The sequence below is a fragment of the Labrus bergylta genome, chromosome 1 (genome assembly GCF_963930695.1).
Source record: "Labrus bergylta chromosome 1, fLabBer1.1, whole genome shotgun sequence".
Lineage (NCBI taxonomy): Eukaryota > Metazoa > Chordata > Actinopteri > Labriformes > Labridae > Labrus > Labrus bergylta.
The window spans coordinates 35,641,486-35,658,811 of NC_089195.1; the positions used below are offsets into that span (position 1 = coordinate 35,641,486).

General features: G+C 41.8%; 2 protein-coding genes across 2 annotated transcripts; both read right to left on the bottom strand.

Annotated features, from left to right (window-relative positions):
* Positions 1 to 120: 120 nt before the first annotated feature.
* On the bottom strand, positions 121 to 3,996 carry LOC110000658 (E3 ubiquitin-protein ligase TRIM39-like). The gene is made up of 2 exons (XM_020655992.3): positions 3,862 to 3,996; positions 121 to 3,162 (listed from the first exon to the last, which is right to left on the bottom strand). Exon 2 carries the CDS (start codon positions 3,158 to 3,160, stop codon positions 1,520 to 1,522), a length of 1,641 nt encoding a protein of 546 aa, XP_020511648.2. The 5' UTR covers positions 3,161 to 3,162; positions 3,862 to 3,996; the 3' UTR covers positions 121 to 1,519.
* Positions 3,997 to 7,335: 3,339 nt separating this feature from the next.
* On the bottom strand, positions 7,336 to 12,612 carry LOC110000657 (E3 ubiquitin-protein ligase TRIM21). Its single transcript, XM_020655991.3, has 2 exons — positions 12,472 to 12,612; positions 7,336 to 9,530 (listed from the first exon to the last, which is right to left on the bottom strand). The coding sequence occupies exon 2, from the start codon at positions 9,526 to 9,528 to the stop codon at positions 7,882 to 7,884; it is 1,647 nt and encodes a 548-aa protein (XP_020511647.1). The 5' UTR covers positions 9,529 to 9,530; positions 12,472 to 12,612; the 3' UTR covers positions 7,336 to 7,881.
* Positions 12,613 to 17,326: the final 4,714 nt, after the last annotated feature.

The window sequence follows — 17,326 nt, forward strand, 5'->3', positions numbered from 1 at the left end:
CGACGAGGAAGTGTGGATAGTGTTGTCATGAAATCAAACTTCAGTCTTTGTTTTTATTCCCCGTTGACATGAATCGATATTGAATGTATTTAAATGAAGTTAAAGAAATATCTCTGTACATGATGGTGCAAAAAGATAGTTTTTTTATTTGAAAAGAACCACATTATTATTGATTGAAAATACTTTTTTTTAATCAGAATATAAAAGACAAAGATTTATCAACACTGATCAGGAATCACAGAAATCAGAATAATCTGTATTCTGTATGACACACTAATATATTATTTTACTTTTTATATACATGCACACGCACACAAACAAACTTAAAATAGATATATGTAGGACTTTCACCTGGAGTTTCTCCTCCAGCCTCCTAGGATTCAGGATGTAGTTCAAACAATGTCAGTGATCAGTAAATTAGTGACTACAATGAATACACAAAGTACACATTAAGATGAGACTGTGGTGATGTGGTTCATGTTTGCTTAAAGCCCTTTGCTAAATTTTCATGTACCATTTAAGTTACTAACCAGGTGTCTTCCTGGAAGCTCCTGAGCACTCGTCTCTTAGGTTCCTCTGGATCGTTGCTGCTATGGACCGCATGACCCGCCCTACTCTGCCTCTGATTAGTTGGTACTTGTTGCCTTTCGTTGGGTTGGTTTGATTTAGGCATAAGGACTGATTGGTTCTGGGCAGCGGCGTGCCCAGACGGGTGGCCAGGGGTGACATGGGTCACCCTTAAAATCTGATTGGCCACCCCAAAAATCCTACACTGTGATTGGCTTCTTCCCTTGTCTGGCCGTTAGAAGGGACCAAAACATTGCCAATTAACAAGTTTTTGAAAGTTAGACAGTCTGCCTCTGATTGGTTGGTTAGATTTAGGCATGAGGACTGATGATGATTGTTTCTGAGTAAGCCAGTCACAGGCAGAATAGGTCCCCGAGTGTGGCAAGCGGCAAGTAAGGAAATAAATTAAAGGAGGAAAAATGTAAAAAGGGGCAATTTTTGATTCTCACCGTGTGAAATAGGACGGTTAGCTTATGACCGTGTGAAGATGCTCAACTGCCTGACTCACCGTCAAAGCGTGACACTTGGCAGCTCTGTGTAATGGGTAAACTTTAAATCAATCACAGTGAACACCTTCTGCAAAACAGACCAGGCTGGCTGCGCAACTTTTTCCACATCTTTTCTCCCTCACGAGGTGATAATCTACAGTTACAGAAACAGTGGTATATTGTTCCGTAAATAAACCTTGTGGAGTGCTCATTTGATTGAAAGAGTCCTATATTAAAGTTAAAGAGTGACGAGCCGAGTCGGGCAGCGCGACTCGCAAGCTAGGAGTCTGTGCCTCACAGCTTACGTGAACGTGAAAACAGACGGAACTAAAAGAATGACACAGCTGCACAGAAACTGCACGTTGTAGACATGAACCCAATATAAATCGTCACACAAGAAAACAGTTTAAACTTTTTTTTCTCTTTTAAGAGACCTTCAAAACAGTCTTGTATACCAGTGCGACTTATATTCCAGATTTTACGGTAACTCTGACAGGACAGATGATCAGAGGTGCAGAGTTTTTATCTCCTTCATTCAGACCAGGACTAAAGTAAGGGAAGAGTTTCCTCCTAAAGGAGCAGTCTGTAAAGGAGTAGATCAGAGCTGCAGCACCAACGTCATAAAAGGAGACCAGACCCTCCTCATAATCCACAAACACCCCCACCTTCTGAGGCCGACACTTCAGAGAGAGACGAGCTTCACGAGTTTCGTACTCATTTCCATTTTTTAAACGTATAGTCCAGAAATCTGTTTGAAGAAGCACTGTGATTCTTCCCTTCCTTTTACTCAACTTTCTGGCCACTCCTAAACCCCAACTAGTCTTTCCTTTAACCTGAACCTCGAAGTAAAATCTGCCTGAAGAGAAACTCTGCTTTCCTAAAACATAAGGAAAGGAAGAGTATGGGTTGTTTGGTAGATTCTTCACATCACCATGATGAACATGTTTCCCATCATCAGACAGGATGAGATATGGTTTTGCTGTATCAGGATCAAGAGTTACATCCACAGCATACTGCTGGACTCTCTTCAGCTCAGCTGGAACCACCAACTTCTTCATCTCTTCACTGAGAGTCTCCTCCACCTGAGCCACAGCTTTCCTCACAGTCTCCTCATGAAGTGGTTTACAGACATTAACCTCTGCCCAGTCTTTGGTGGGTGGAGCAGAGTTAACAGACTGGACTCTCTGGATTAGATGGAGGTGGTCTTCAGAGCGTGAGAGCTGCCGTACATCAGTGCTCCTCTTCATCAGCTCACAGATTTCCTGCTCCAGCTCTTTGATGAAAGCTTCGGCCTGTTTCTCTGTTGTTTTCTGCTTCTTTCGGATTGTGTCGATGAGCTCGACCTGGCCTCTCTCAACAGACTCCTTCAGAGCGGTGAAGACTCGAACACCTTCTGCCATCTCTCTGTCTGCATCGTCCTTACTGAGGTCCACTGAGTGTTTGATCTCTTGAATCTTCAGTTGTCTTTTCTGGATCATCTGCTGAATTTCAGCCTCTGTCTCCTCCAGCTTTGCCTTCTTTTCTTCATATTCTTCTTTCAGAGGAACAAACTTGTGTGTCTGGTGGTCTAAAACAGAGCAGAGCATGCAGACACAGGTCTGATCGGTCTTACAGAATAGCTCCAGAGGTTTATCGTGCTTCGTACACATCCTGTCCTCCAGGTTCTCCACAGGGTCAATCAGCTGGTGTCTTTTCAGACGTGGAGCTGTCAGATGAGGCTCCAGGTGAGTCTCACAATAGGAGACCAGACAGTCTAAGCAGGACTTCAGGGCCTTCAGTTTGGTTCCAGTGCAGCCGTCACAGAGAACTTCTCCTGGTTTGGACTCTTGTAGCTCTGATCTGCTGCTGCTGGCTTCCTGCTGAGCTTTGTCTCTAAACTGACCAACCATCTCAGAGATGAAAGTGTTGACGTGCAGCTCAGGTCTGGTGTTAAAAACTTTCTTACACAATGGACAATTGTACTGGTCGCTGGTGTTCCAGTGTTCAGTGAGGCAGTTTTTGCAGAAGTTGTGTCCACATGATGTGGTGACAGGATCATTGAACACATCCAGACAGATGGAGCAGAGAAACTGATCCTCAGACCGATGATAGTTTGCAGCAGCCATATCTACACAAAGTGAAAGAAAGAAAAGTATTACAGCATTTTATTTACAGCATTAGGTATTAACCTCGCCCGGAAGAAGGAAACCAGGGCACCCCCTGGAGCCAGACTAGCTCTGCTCCACCAGAAGAGAGGAGCAGAGCTGACAAATGATAATTGTCAGCTCTGCTCCCAATAACAGTGATTGCATTGTTTTAAACAAATTGTTTCTAAAAGTGTTTTTGACGACCTTACAATGGCCATTTAAAAAAAAAAACACTTTATAAAACACGAGCGCCCTCTGCTGGTGAAAGAGCTGATTTTGACCTTTAATGTTGTGAAGATCGATTTTTTTGTGCAGAATTTTACTGCTTACAAATCTTTGCTGGCTTGAATGAAAACAAATTTCAATTCCTTCTCTGCTTCCTTCAAATTAAAAGCCTCCATTGTGGTTTCTCCATGTCAAGGCTTTTACTGTGAAACAGTCAGAGGAAATAGAATTCAGTTTGGCTGCAGGATGTTATCAGTGAACAACAACAATTCCAGGAAGTTAGAAATGTCCAAAGTCCACATGAGAGAAACTCAGTTCAAGGCACGCACACACTCACACACATACAGACACACACACACAGAGTTTAAAAAGCTTGAGTATGAAGAGAGAATGAAATGAAGAGTTGAGTGTAAATCCTGGTTGTTCAAAGTGTAAACATGATCAGCTGTACTCACCTGTGTTTGCAGAGACTCTGCTGTGTCGTTGACAAAGATTGGATGAAGTTAGTTTAATTTCTTTGAAGAGAAACGGAGACCTTTCTGGACGGCTGCGTAGCCGACACCCTGACAAACTTTAAGTTTCATTTCTTCAGAGTGACGCTGAAGCTCTCCTCCCTCAACTGTGGCTCCGCCTCTAACTGCAGCTTGTTTCTTCCCTCTGAGTCACAGGGCTGTTGTGAAATACCAGCTTCAATAGACTGATCTGATCTGATCTGAGAAGAAGAGTCTCATTAAAGTCGTCGTATCGTCTTTGTGAATAAGATAGGTTGCTTGAGTTCATTTATTACAGTCACTCTCATGTATTAGGAGAGTTTGGTGCTTGTTGTGGCAGCAGAACAGAACTGATCACTTCTTGTATCTTCATGTTGGGCTCCATCTAGTGGTCGTTGTGTGTCATAGCAGCAGTCACAGGTCTACATGGAGACCTGTTGTTTCTGCAGCAGTGTAGCAGGAGAGTCCTGTAGGAGTGGTCTGACACCACCAGGCCTGTGTGGTTTCTGGAATTGTTCAGAATTAAATAATTTTCTGTATTTAGAAACCCAGTCGTTCTTCAGACAGACACTGAAATACCAGGTGTTCATTTTATGTTCAAAATAATGAGGTCAATTCGATTTCATTTTAATAGCACATTTTATACAAATGTAAATTCATTGTGCTTTACAGACGACAAAGATAAACAAACACAATATAAACGCATTTAAAACCAAACATGCACAAATGGATTTAAAAGCTCCCTTTGAATCCAAAACACATTTATAAAAGAAGCATGCACCATTCCATACAACACACACCTACATATACCTGTTCCTATACAGTGCATAAAGGGTCCCTACACCAACCTACAAATGTATATACACACAAACAAACTAGCAACTGAAGGCACGAGAGAAAAGCAATGTTTTAAGACCGCTCTTAAAAGAACTTCAAGTTTCTACAGACCTCAGGTCAGTGGGTAGTTTGTTCCACTAAACTGCATCATGGTTACTAAATACACCTTCATCAGATTTCGTCTTGACTTTAGGTAAATTCCGCAGACCCATACCTGCTGATCTGAGGGATCTGATTGGGCTGTAGTCAGTGAGAAGGTCAGGAGGATATTGAGGTGCAATTCCATTTAAAGGGGCTACATGTAACTTTCAAAAATTCTGCGTCTGTAGCGACACCGCATGGCCATTAGGCGAACTGCACCAGTAACCTGTTGCTCGCTCTCCCTCGTGTGCTCATCATACGTGCTCGTACGTACAGAAACAAGCATCATCCATCGGCCACGAAACACTGGATATTTACCGACATAATGTTTACAGAGGAGGTAAGTGGTCTGTGTGTCTGTATTCATTCTCCATCCTACAAACAACAGTCTCTGCAGGCACTGGATGAGAGCAGGAGTGTGTGATGAGTTTGTCTGCCTTTGAGAGCTCTTGGGGTGGATTGAAGTGTGTGGAAGGCGGCCTCTGGCTGTGGAGGTGAAGACCGGGAGTGTGTGATGAGTTTGTACTGTTGATCTCTGTAAGCGGAGCGGAGTGTGGAGGACATCGAGAACGTGCATAAAATGTCACTTCCTGGAGCTTTCGTGGAAAATACGACCCGGGGAAACTTTTTATACAGGCAACCCAGATAGAGAGTGAACATCTACTTTTTCACATCAGTTAACTGTTTGCTTATAAATGGGCGATAAAAATGATTTATACATGTAAAAAGTTACATATAGCCCCTTTAATGCTTTGTAAACCAGAAGTAATATTTTGAATTTGATTCTGTCGTGACCTGGAAGCTAAGGAACATTTTTTAGAATCGGTGTGATGTGTTCTATTTCCTTTGTCCCAGTTAGCACTCTGGCTGCAGCGTTTTGGAGGAGTTGGAGTTTGTTTATTGATTTTTCAGTCCAGCATAGAGGACATTACAGTAATCTAATCTGCTGGATATGAATGCATGGACCAGCTTCTCAGAGTCAGATTGGGTCATGAAACACCCGAGTTTGTAAATGTTCCTTAGATGATAGAAGGCTGTCTTTGTTCAGATTTAAATCAATGATGACACCTAGGTTTTTTACATGATCACTGTACTGAAGAGGAAAAGATGGTGAAATGGATATGAGCTCTTGCTTTTGTCTTTGTGGGCCTACGATCAAAATTTCAGTTTCATCTTTTCTTTTTAAGTTGTAGAAAATGTTGTGATATCCAGCAGCTAATTTCTTCAATGCATTTGACCATTTCATTTATGGGACTATGGTTATCTGGGGAAAGTGAAACATAAAGCTGCATATAATCGGCAAAGGAATGATAGGAGATATTGTGTTTCTGTATGATAGAACCAAGAGGGAGCATGTAAATACTAAATAGTAGTGGGCCGAGAACTAAACCTTGTGGAACCCCATAGTGAATGCTGAAATGATCAGATCTGAAGTTGCCAAGTGAGACTGAGAATGTTAATAGGAGGAGAACCATTGAAGAAAAGGTCCCGAAAGGCCAATGTCATTTTCCAGTGTGTTTAGCAGAATTTCATGGTCAACTGTATCGAAGGCGGAACTGAGATCTAACAATACTAAACTGGAGGGTTTGTTTGCATCACGGTTTATTTTCAGGTCATTGATTACTTTAACAAGAGCAGTTTCAGTGCGTTGGTTTACTCTGTAACCTGATTGGGTTATTAAACTCCTTTTTAAAACCAACATAAAGTTCTGCATAAAAGTGAAATAAAACCATTTAAGCATCTTTCCAATACACTTACTTATTCTGCTTTGTAGGCAAATTAATATTTTCACACATTCAGTCATGAGTAGTGAGCACATTAAATACTCTACTCACCAAAATATATTTACGGTTTAGTCGTTTTTTATTTATTTACAAAGACGAGCAGCTGTAAGTGACCAGGGCTGAGTCGTGTGCTCAGTCTATTCACAACAAGTCCAGCTGCAGAAAACACTCTCTCTGCTGACCACTTAAATTTCTCCTCACTTTTCACAGCACCTCTTCTTCCTTTAGTAGTGATAACAGCAGTTTTTCTGGGTTGTAAATGTGACGGGCGCCCTCTTTTGGTATGAATTGGTATTACATGTGACTGCCGGTTAAACTGTAAACAGATTGTCAGTGAATACATTTCTAATCGGTTAAATTGTTAACGGAGATTAATTGATAGATGATTAATCATTAACATCACTAGTTCAGAACAATGACCTTCTGTGTGTTTGTTGATATGTTCATAACGGTTTTATACCTCATACATCGTGTTATCTCTCAATGTTGCGCTTGATTCTGTAATTACTGTGGGAACTCCGTGGTCTAGTGACTCCAGCTGTCCCGCGGTGCTGCTCCGTGCTGCGCTCTGAGAACTCAGCCTGTGGGTGTTGACAGATGAGGGAGTGAACACACAAAGCACACGTATCTGGTGGACGTTCTGGGTCATACGTGTCAATCAGTACTTACTCAGACCTCGTCTTTAACAATGAGTTTATTTAGAAGTTTTTGTTTCAAAATCACATATTTATAGATTTCTTTGACTTTTTATCAACACTATCATACATACAGCAGAACTCGGTCCAAGAGACACCAAAGACATTTCAGACAAATATAAACTTCAAACAAGTTTCTATAAAATATCAAATTAGAACTTCTTCACTTTCCTACTAACTTTAAATTATCATAGAAAAAACACAAGAATTTATTTATATGTATCTATTCAAATTTAGCTTTAAATAATTATTGTCTTGCGCAGTTTTTTCCTCTCGATCTGAAGTTGGAAGTCAGTAAAGTTTAAAGGGTTAAAATAAACATTATCTCATAAATGATGCATCTCGATGATGAGCTGAGTCAATCAAATCAATTTGTTCCCTGCTGTGTTTACGAGGACAAACCTCTGAAATATAAAGTCAATCAACAAACACGATGATCTGATTCTGTCAAAGATGTCAGATATACCGTGTTGTCACTAAATAGGATGGTATGTACTCTGATGAGAATCAATACATGAAGTCTTTGATTATTTCACACTGACGGGAGAGATGATAAGAGGTGCAGAGTTTCTACCTCCTTCATTCAGACCAGGACTGAAGTAAGGCAAGAGTTTCATCCTGAAGGAGCAGTCTGTAAAAGAGTAGATCGGAGCTGCAGAGTCCACGTTATAAAAGGAGACCAGACCCTCCTCATAATCCACAAACACCCCCACCTTCTCAGGACGACACTTCAGAGAGAGACGGACTGGAGGGTTCGTACAGGCTTCGTACTGATTTCTTTTTCTTAACCAAATAGACCAGAAACCATCCTGAGGACTCAGTGAGATTGTTCGCTTCCTTTTACTGAACTCTCTGGCCACTCCTAAATCCCACTCAGTCTTTCCTTTAACCTGAACCTCGAAGTAAAATCTGCCTGAAGAGAAACTCTGCTTTCCTAAAATATTGACACAGTAAGAAAATCTTTTTGGGTTGTTAGGAACCTTGTTACTCACATCACCAAGATGAACTTGTTTCCCATCATAAGACAAGATGAGATCAGGATGTGCTGTATCAGGATCAAGAATTACATCCACAGCATACTGCTGGACTCTCTTCAGCTCAGCTGGAACCAACTTCTTCATCTCTTCACTGAGAGTCTCCTCCAGCTGAGCCACAGCTTTCTTCAATGTCCTCTCGTACAGCAGTTGACAGGGATTCAAACCCCGGAAACTCCACCCACCAAATACTGGAGTAACGGTCACGGATGGCACTCTCTGGATTAGATGGAGGTGGTCTTCAGAGCATGAGAGCTGCTGCACCTCAGTTCTCCTCTTCATCAGCTCACAGATTTCCTGCTCCAGCTCTTTGATGAAAGCTTCGGCCTGTTTCTCTGTTGTTTTCAGCTTCTTTTCAATTGTGTCGATGAACTCGGCCTTACCTCTCTCAACAGACTCCTTCAGAGCGGTGAAGACTTGAACACCTTCTGCCATCTCTCTGTCTGCATCGCCCTTACTGAAGTCCACTGAGTGTTTGATCTCTTGAATCTTCAGTTGTCTTTTCTGGATCATCTGCTGAATTTCAGCCTCTGTCTCCTCCAGCTTTGCCTTCTTTTCTTCATATTCTTCTTTCAGAGGAACAAACTCGTGCGTCTTGTGGTCTAAAACAGAGCAGAGTGTGCAGACACAGGTCTGATCGGTCTTACAGAACAGCTCCAGAGGTTTATCGTGCTTCGTACACATCCTGTCCTCCAGGTTCTCCACAGGGTCGATCAGCTGGTGTCTTTTTAGACGTGAAGCTGTCAGATGAGGCTCCAGGTGAGTCTCACAGTAGGAGACCAGACAGTCTAAGCAGGACTTCAGGGCCTTCAGTTTGGTTCCAGTGCAGCCGTCACAGAGAACTTCTCCTGGTTTGGACTCTTGTAGCTCTGATCTGCTGCTGCTGGCTTCCTGCTGAGCTTTGTCTCTAAACTGACCAACCATCTCAGAGATGAAAGTGTTGACGTGCAGCTCAGGTCTGGTGTTAAAAACTTTCTTACACAATGGACAATTGTACTGGTCGCTGGTGTTCCAGTGTTCAGTGAGGCAGTTTTTGCAGAAGTTGTGTCCACATGATGTGGTGACAGGATCATTGAACACATCCAGACAGATGGAGCAGAGAAACTGATCCTCAGACCGATGATAGTTTGCAGCAGCCATATCTACACAAAGTGAAAGAAAGAAAAGTATTACAGCATTTTATTTACAGCATTAGGTATTATTCTAAATGGGTCCCAGTAACCTCGCCCGGAAGAAGGAAACCAGGGCACCCCCTGGAGCCAGACTAGCTCTGCTCCACCAGAAGAGAGGAGCAGAGCTGACAAATGATAATTGTCAGCTCTGCTCCCAATAACAGTGATTGCATTGTTTTAAACAAGTTGTTTCTAAAAGTGTTTTTGACGACCTTACAATGGCCATTTAAAAAAAAAAACTTTATAAAACACAAGCACCCTCTGCTGGTGAAAGAGCTGATTTTGACCTTTAATGTTGTGAAGATGGATTTTTTTGTGCAGAATTCTGTTACAAATGTTAATGTTTAAGATGCAATCGCTCCGCAAAGGATAGTTAAAGGCTTTACATGCGATTTTTTGATCCAGTAGATGTCGCCCTTGTGCACCAGCATGAAACCAAATCAACTTGCGTTGCATTGTTGTGTTAGCATGCTAATGCTAGCGATCTTTATTATGCTTGTATCTTCACACTGCATGTACATTTACCTAGAAATGCTTACGTGACATTCAAGTAAACAGTGAGTACAGTATGTTATTCTTCTATTCCCTCAATTAAACAACTTTTATACGCGAGGGGAGGAGCCAGCCGGCCGTCCCACCAATGTAAACAAAGTCAAGATAGGACTCGGAAAACTCAGAAAACATCACAGACAGTGGGACTCGGGTGTTACACCCATTGTAGACAGTCATGACTCACAGTTATTTTCAGAGGATATACTTGATTTCTATTACATCTAAGTGAAAAATCGCTTATTAAGCCTTTAAAACCGGTCAATATTTGTCAGTACTGGAGACCTGGTGTTTTGTTTTTCATCCCACTGTGTTCTTGTATCCTGCAGTCATGATGTATTGTTGCACTAAGTCAAATTGTCAGGTTTTTCTTGTAATATATTGGAATATTCTGTGCTTGTTATATGATAATTGAATCGACCAACATTTTACCCAATTAAATATTGTTTTCCTGTATGAGACAGCTCCAAAACTAAAAGACGGAAGACCTTTTAAATTAAAATTCAAGAAACTATAAATGATTCTCTCCACCCCATTGGACATATGACAAACTGAAAAAATGTATTGTATTGCAATGTTGCATGATGTCCACTCTATTGCACAATTTTATAACTTCTTCAAATTTATGAATATTAAAGGTCACATATCCCCCTCCTTTTTAACCAGTTTAAATAAGTCTCAGAGCTCCTCAAATCATGTGTGTGAAGTTTCTTGTTCTAAATCCACTCTGATCCTGTATTTGATCATGCCTATAAACCCCTCTATTTCAGCCCTGCTCAGAACAGGCTGTTTCTGTGCCCCCTCTGGAGGGCTTGGGTGTACTCGGTGCTTTCTCGCTCCATGTCCTATTGTTTATGGTGAGAAGGCAGACTCAGAGGGCAGAACAAACCCCTAGTTGTGGGACTGTTACCCACCTGGGGGAGGGGCTACTGCCCTTTGTGATGTCATGAAGAGAAAATCTCCAAACGGCCTGTTTGAGCACACATTTTCTGAAAAATGGAGCAGGCAAAAGACAAAGCGGATGGACTTTTCTCATCATTGGGGGTTTGTAGACAGACTACAGACACATGTTAGTGTTAGAGGAACATGGTGAAGTGTATTGTAAATAATGTGTGACCTTTACAAAGATTAATAAGTAATCAACACAGTAAGTTGAGTTCATGACAATAAAAGTAACTTCTTTTAACTGGCATTTCATGTATATTTTTTTGTAGTGTTATGGTCCTAATGTGCTTCAGGAGGAGAGTAATAATACAGTAAATATAAAACTATACTCTTAAACATTCATCTTAAGGAGGGGGAGAGCATTCATTTTAGATATTGTTTTTATCCATTAACATCAAAGTGTGATTCTCTTGACAATGCTTCCAAATGATTTATTTTTACATAGACGTCTCAAGTACAACATTAAATGGTGGCAAATAATTTCTTAAAGGTAAAAACAGATAATAGGTTATTTGTCTAACAGAAATAAAGTAAAACCACCATACACCACCTCTCTCAAGTGGTACAATGCTTTAAAACTGGATATTTTTCCTTTGGGTTTTTTAAAAAGCCGAGGTGAAAACCTGAATGAGGAAGACACCTAATGTTAAATATATAATCCATTTGCCTCTAAGTATAACAGAAGGGTGGTCCCCACTCCCAATATAAACTGTCCAGGACCTCACTTGTGAGCATATACAGGAATGTGTGTGTGTAACTGAGTTTCTTTCATTTGGATTTTGGTTCAAGTCTAACTTCCTGGTATTGTTGTTGTTGTTCACTGATAACATGCTGCAGCCAAACTGAATTCTATTTCCTCTGGCTGTTTCACAATAAAACCCTTGACATTGAGAAACCACAATGAGGCTATTAATTTGAAGAAATCAGAAAAGGAAGGGAAATTTGTAAGTAGTAAAATGTTACACTAAAAAAATCATCTGCACAACAGTAAAGGTCAAAATCAGCTATAGAGGGTGCTTGTGTTTTCGAAAGTTTTTTTTTTTGTAATTGGCCATCGTAAGGTCGTCAAAAACACTTGTAGAAACAACTTGTTTTACTTGTATGAAACCAAATTTCACTTCCTTCTCTGCTTTCTTAAAATTAAAAGCCTCATTGTGGTTTCTCCATGTCAAGGCTTTTACTGTGAAACAGCCAGAGGAAATAGAATTCAGTTTGGCTGCAGGATGTTATCAGTGAACAACAACGATACCAGGAAGTTAGAACTGAACTAAAATCCAAATGAGAGAAACTCAGTTACAAACAAATACACACGCACACACACACAGTTTAACAAGCTTGAGTATGAAGAGAGAGTGAAATGAAGAGTTGAGTGTAAATCCTGGTTGTTCAAAGTGTAAACATGATCAGCTGTACTCACCAGTGTTTGCAGAGACTCTGCTGTGTCGTTGACAAAGATTGGATGAAGTTAGTTTAATTTCTTTGAAGAGAAACGGAGACCTTTCTGGACGGCTGCGTGGTCGACACCCTGACAAACTTTAAGTTTCATTTCTTCAGAGTGACGCTGAAGCTCTGTGGCTCCGCCTCTAACTACAGCTCGTTTCTACCATCTGAGTCACAGGGCTGTTGTGAAATACCAGCTGCAATAGACTGATCTGATCTGATCTGAGAAGAAGAGTCTCATTAAAGTTATTGTATCTTCTTTGTGAATAAGATGCTAGAGTTCATACATTTATTACAGTCACTCTCATGTATCAGGAGAGTTTGGTGCTTGTTGTGGCAGCAGAACAGAACTGATCACTTCTTGTATCTTCATGTTGGGCTCCATCTAGTGGTCGTAGTGTGTCATAGCAGCAGTCAGAGGTCTACATGGAGGCCTGTTATTTCTGCAGCAGTGTAGCAGGGAATTACTCTTTGATTTCAGACTTAAGAGGGAGGCAGCCACAGAGTGCAACATCCATAATAAAACTGTGGCGATTGTAGGGTCGTACTCTCCAATCTCCACAGGGCAGCTGTAATTCAGTTGGTAGAGTCGTCGTCTCTTAACCGGAAGGTCGGGGGTTCGATCTCCAGCTCCTGCAGCCACATGTCCGATGTGTCCTTGGGCAAGACACTTAACCCCAAATTGCTCCCGCTGCTTCGTCGGCGGCGTGTTAATGCGTATGAATGGGATTAGTTACTTCTGATGGTCTCACTACACAGCAGCCTCTACCATCAGGGTGTGAATGTGTAGTTGTGACCTGCGGTGTAAAAGTGCTTTGAGTAGTCAGAAGACTAGAAAAGCGCTATATTCAGTAAGCTCAAGTCCATTTACCATTCCATTTCCAAATACTTGGGCTTGTATTTGGACAACCAACTTAAATTTGATGTCAACACAGAGGCTTTTGTGAAGAGGGGGCAACAGAGAATCCACCTTTTAAGGAAACTGAACTCTTTCTCAGTCAGTCCTGAAATACTTTGTCATTTTTATCATTCTTTTGTTGAGAGTCTCCTTTGTTTTTCTTTTATCTGTTGGTTTCACAGCCTCTCAGTTAAAGACAGAAACAGTCGTACAGGAATTGGTCAAATCTGTTCTGAGGTGTGAAACAGAGAGATTTTAACTCTTTTTGTAAACAGCAGAGCCTCAGGAAGGTTCAGAGTATTTTAGCTTCTTCTGGTCATGCACTCTTTAGAGAATTTTCTCTGCTGCCTTCACGTCATCTTTATGTTTTACCTGCCTGTAAAACTAACCTCTGATTGAAATCATTCATCCCTCTGTGATCAGATTACTGAATGCTCCTTAACATTAGTACCTCTTTTAGTTCTTATCTATATTTTAACTCCTTGAGTAATCTGTTCTTTGTACGTCAACTTGCCTTTATTTATGTTTCTCTCATATGTACAAGCTGCTCCACACCAATTACCCCAAGAGGGATTAATTAAGTTGTTTGAATTGAATTGAGTCCTGTAGGAGTGGTCTGACACCACGAGGCCTGTGAGGTTTCTATAAATGTTCAGAATGAAATAATTTTCTGTATCTGTAAACCCAGGTGTTCTTCAGAGAGACACTGAAATACCAAAACCAAAGCTTTATTTTCTTCCTAGTTTTGAAAACTTGAAGAAGAAATGGTGCAGAAATCAGAAGATGAAAACAGGAAACTGACTGTTATTCTTAGGTCGTGTCTGAAATCATACACTAATTCCTTCCTCCCTTCTCACTAAACAGGAAGTTTAGTTTAGTTCTCTCTTTTATTGTATTTAAGGAACATTTTTATTTTATAATCTTACTTTTTAAATTCACAAACAGGTAGTATTTTCCATGTGTTTTCACTGTTAATAAAAGACATATCGATATACGCCATTCAGCTAAACAATATCGAGATATGAGTTATGGTCCATATCCCCCAGCCCTAGACTTGCCGGGGGCAGCCACAGGCCTGCTCTCCACCCCCCACACCAAACTGCTCTGTTGGACGTGGAGGTGGAACAGGTATCCTCATTTCTAATACCTGGAAATTCAATAAACTCTTGCCACTGAACAACAACTCCTCATTTTAATATCACACAATTATGGTTACTGCTCCTATTAAAATGTACATTGCGATCATTAACCGCCCACCAGGGTGTAATCTGAATGATTTTGTTGTGGAACTGGACATGCTACTCTCAGAAATCCCTGATGATGGAACACCACTGATTGTAATGGGAGACATGAATATACACACTGATAAAGCCCAGGCATCAGATTTCCTTGCTCTTCTATCCTCATTTGACCTCACGCAGGTCCCAACTCCTCCTACCCACAAAGATAGCAACACTCTTGATTAAATTCTGACTCGGAACTGCTTTACAGCAAACCTGACTGTCACCCCTCTGCATCTACCAGACCACTTCTTTATTAAATTCACAATCTCAGCACAAATGCTGTCATACTACCAAAACATGCGATTGCTTAAGCCAGCTCAGTCTAACAAGGTAATGGCTGCCATGCCTGCCCATAAGGTATTTACCACACTCTCAACAGACGAGGCTACAGACATACTCTGCTCCACGCTAGCTTCATCTCTGAACACACTCTGCCCTCTGGTGTCCAAACCTGCTCGCAAAACCCACCCTAGTCCATGGCTCACTGAAGACATAAGAGAGCAAAGAGCAGGGCTGAGGTCAGCAGAGAGAAAATGGCAAAAATCCAAACAGTCCGCTGACCTCAATGACCATAAGCAAAGACTTGTCTCATTCTCCTCCAGCCTGAAAACGGCCAAGACAACATATTATCAGAACAAGATATGCAATGCCACAGATACAAGAAAAATGTTTTCTGTTTTCAACTCATTGCTTCAACCACCTCCTCTTCCACCTTCCGATCGGTTCACACACATGTTTGCCTCGTATTTTACTGAAAAGGTTGCAACCATCAGTAACCACTTTTCTGAGCCTGACCATCTCAGCCCAAAGGCACCAACCAAAAGTGCCTCACTCGACTCATTCTCCTCTCTGACTGAGGACGAAGTCTCTAAGCTTGTGCTAGACTCTCCTGCAGACCATTTCCTCTCTGCTTAATGCTGCACTAAACATTTCATCAACTCCTCTCTGTCAACGGGTGTGTTCCCCACCGCATTCAAGCAAGCGCGGGTCACCCCTCTGCTCAAAAAACCCACACTAAACCCAGCCCAGGTTGAAAACTACTGCCCTTTCTGTCAAAAATACTTGAGCGCACAGTCTTTAAGCAAGTCTCGGAGTTCCTGTCCAGAAACGATCTGTTTGACCCAAATCAGTCAGGCTTTAAGCAGGGCCACTCTACTGAAACTGCACTACTGTCAGTAACAGAATCGCTACGAGCTGCCAGAGCTGCGGGTCAGTCCTCAGTTCTATTACTGCTAGACCTGTCTGCTGCCTTTGACACAGTCAACCATCAAATCCTCCTATTCACGCTCTCTGAACTTGGCATCTCAGGATCTGCCCTCTGCTGGTTCATGTCCTACCTCTCTAGGCGATCCTTTAGAGTGTCGTGGAAGGGAGAAGTGTCCAAAGTGCAGTTTATCCACAGGGGTACCTCAAGGGTCAGTGCTTGGTCCCCTTCTCTTCCCCATATACACAAGCTCACTTGGTTTAATAAACTGCTCTCATGGCTTCTCATACCACTGCTATGCTGACGATACCCAGCTCTTCCTGTCATTCCCACCAGACGATGTTACAGTCTCAGCAACAATCTCGTCATGCCTTGCTGATATCTCTAAATGGATGAATGAACGCCACCTTCAACTCAATCTTTCAAAGTCTGAGCTCCTTGTCATCCCAGCCAGTCCCTCTATGCAACCACAGATCAATATTCAGCTTGGAACAACCAAACGCATGCCCACAAAGTCTGCCCGGAACCTGGGTGTCATGATTGATGACCAGCTAACTTTTAAGGTTCAAGTAGCCTCGATTGCCCGGTCATGTCGATTTGCCCTGTACAACATCAGGAAGATCAGACCTTATCTGTCAGAACATGCTACACAGCTCCTGGTACAGGCTCTTGTGATATCACGCACTATTGCAACTCTCTACTGGCAGGTCTTCCTACGTACACGAAAAAAACCCCCCGGCAAATTTAAAACTCTGCTGCTCACTTACAAAACAGCGACAAAAACGGCTCCTCCTTACTTTAACTCTCTCATCCAGGTCTACACTCCCTCCCGCCCACTACGCTCTGCCAATGAAAGGCGTCTGATCCAACCTTAACAAAAGGGGCCTAAGACGCTGACTAGACTCTTTTCCTCTGTTGCCCCCCAGTGGTGGAATGAACTACCAAACCACTTTTAAGAAAAAGCTTCATGAAAGAGCTTTTAAGAAAAAGCTCTTTCATGAATACCTACTAACTTAATGATAATGGTTTCGATATCATTGATGTTGATGATGGTTGTGACGATTGTTTTTGTTTGATAACGATGACTGATAATTGATAATCGACTGCCCTCAATGTTGTGCTTTGCCTCTGGTCACTTCCTGTCAGCACCTGTGTGTCCAATCGGACTCAAAGCTGATCGTTTGCTCTTACTGACATTGTTCCCTTTTTTCTAGATCCTTACTCTCTGATGTACGTCGCTTTGGATAAAAGCGTCTGCTAAGTGAATTGTAGAATAACTGCTGCTTGTGTATGATATCTAGTCTGACTTCCTGCCATTGCTGTTTCCTGCCTTTTGTCCCAACACACCTGTGTGTTAGTGTGACCTGTATATATCCCCCTGTGTTTCCACCAGCCCTCTGACAGATTGTCATTGTCTCCTTAGTGTTTTATGCTTTCCAGACTTATT

What these genes read in the sequence shown, in the direction of transcription:
- LOC110000658 (XM_020655992.3), bottom strand. Translation starts at nt 3,160, where the DNA reads ATGGCTGCTGCAAACTATCATCGGTCTGAGGATCAGTTTCTCTGCTCC.
- LOC110000657 (XM_020655991.3), bottom strand. Translation starts at nt 9,528, where the DNA reads ATGGCTGCTGCAAACTATCATCGGTCTGAGGATCAGTTTCTCTGCTCC.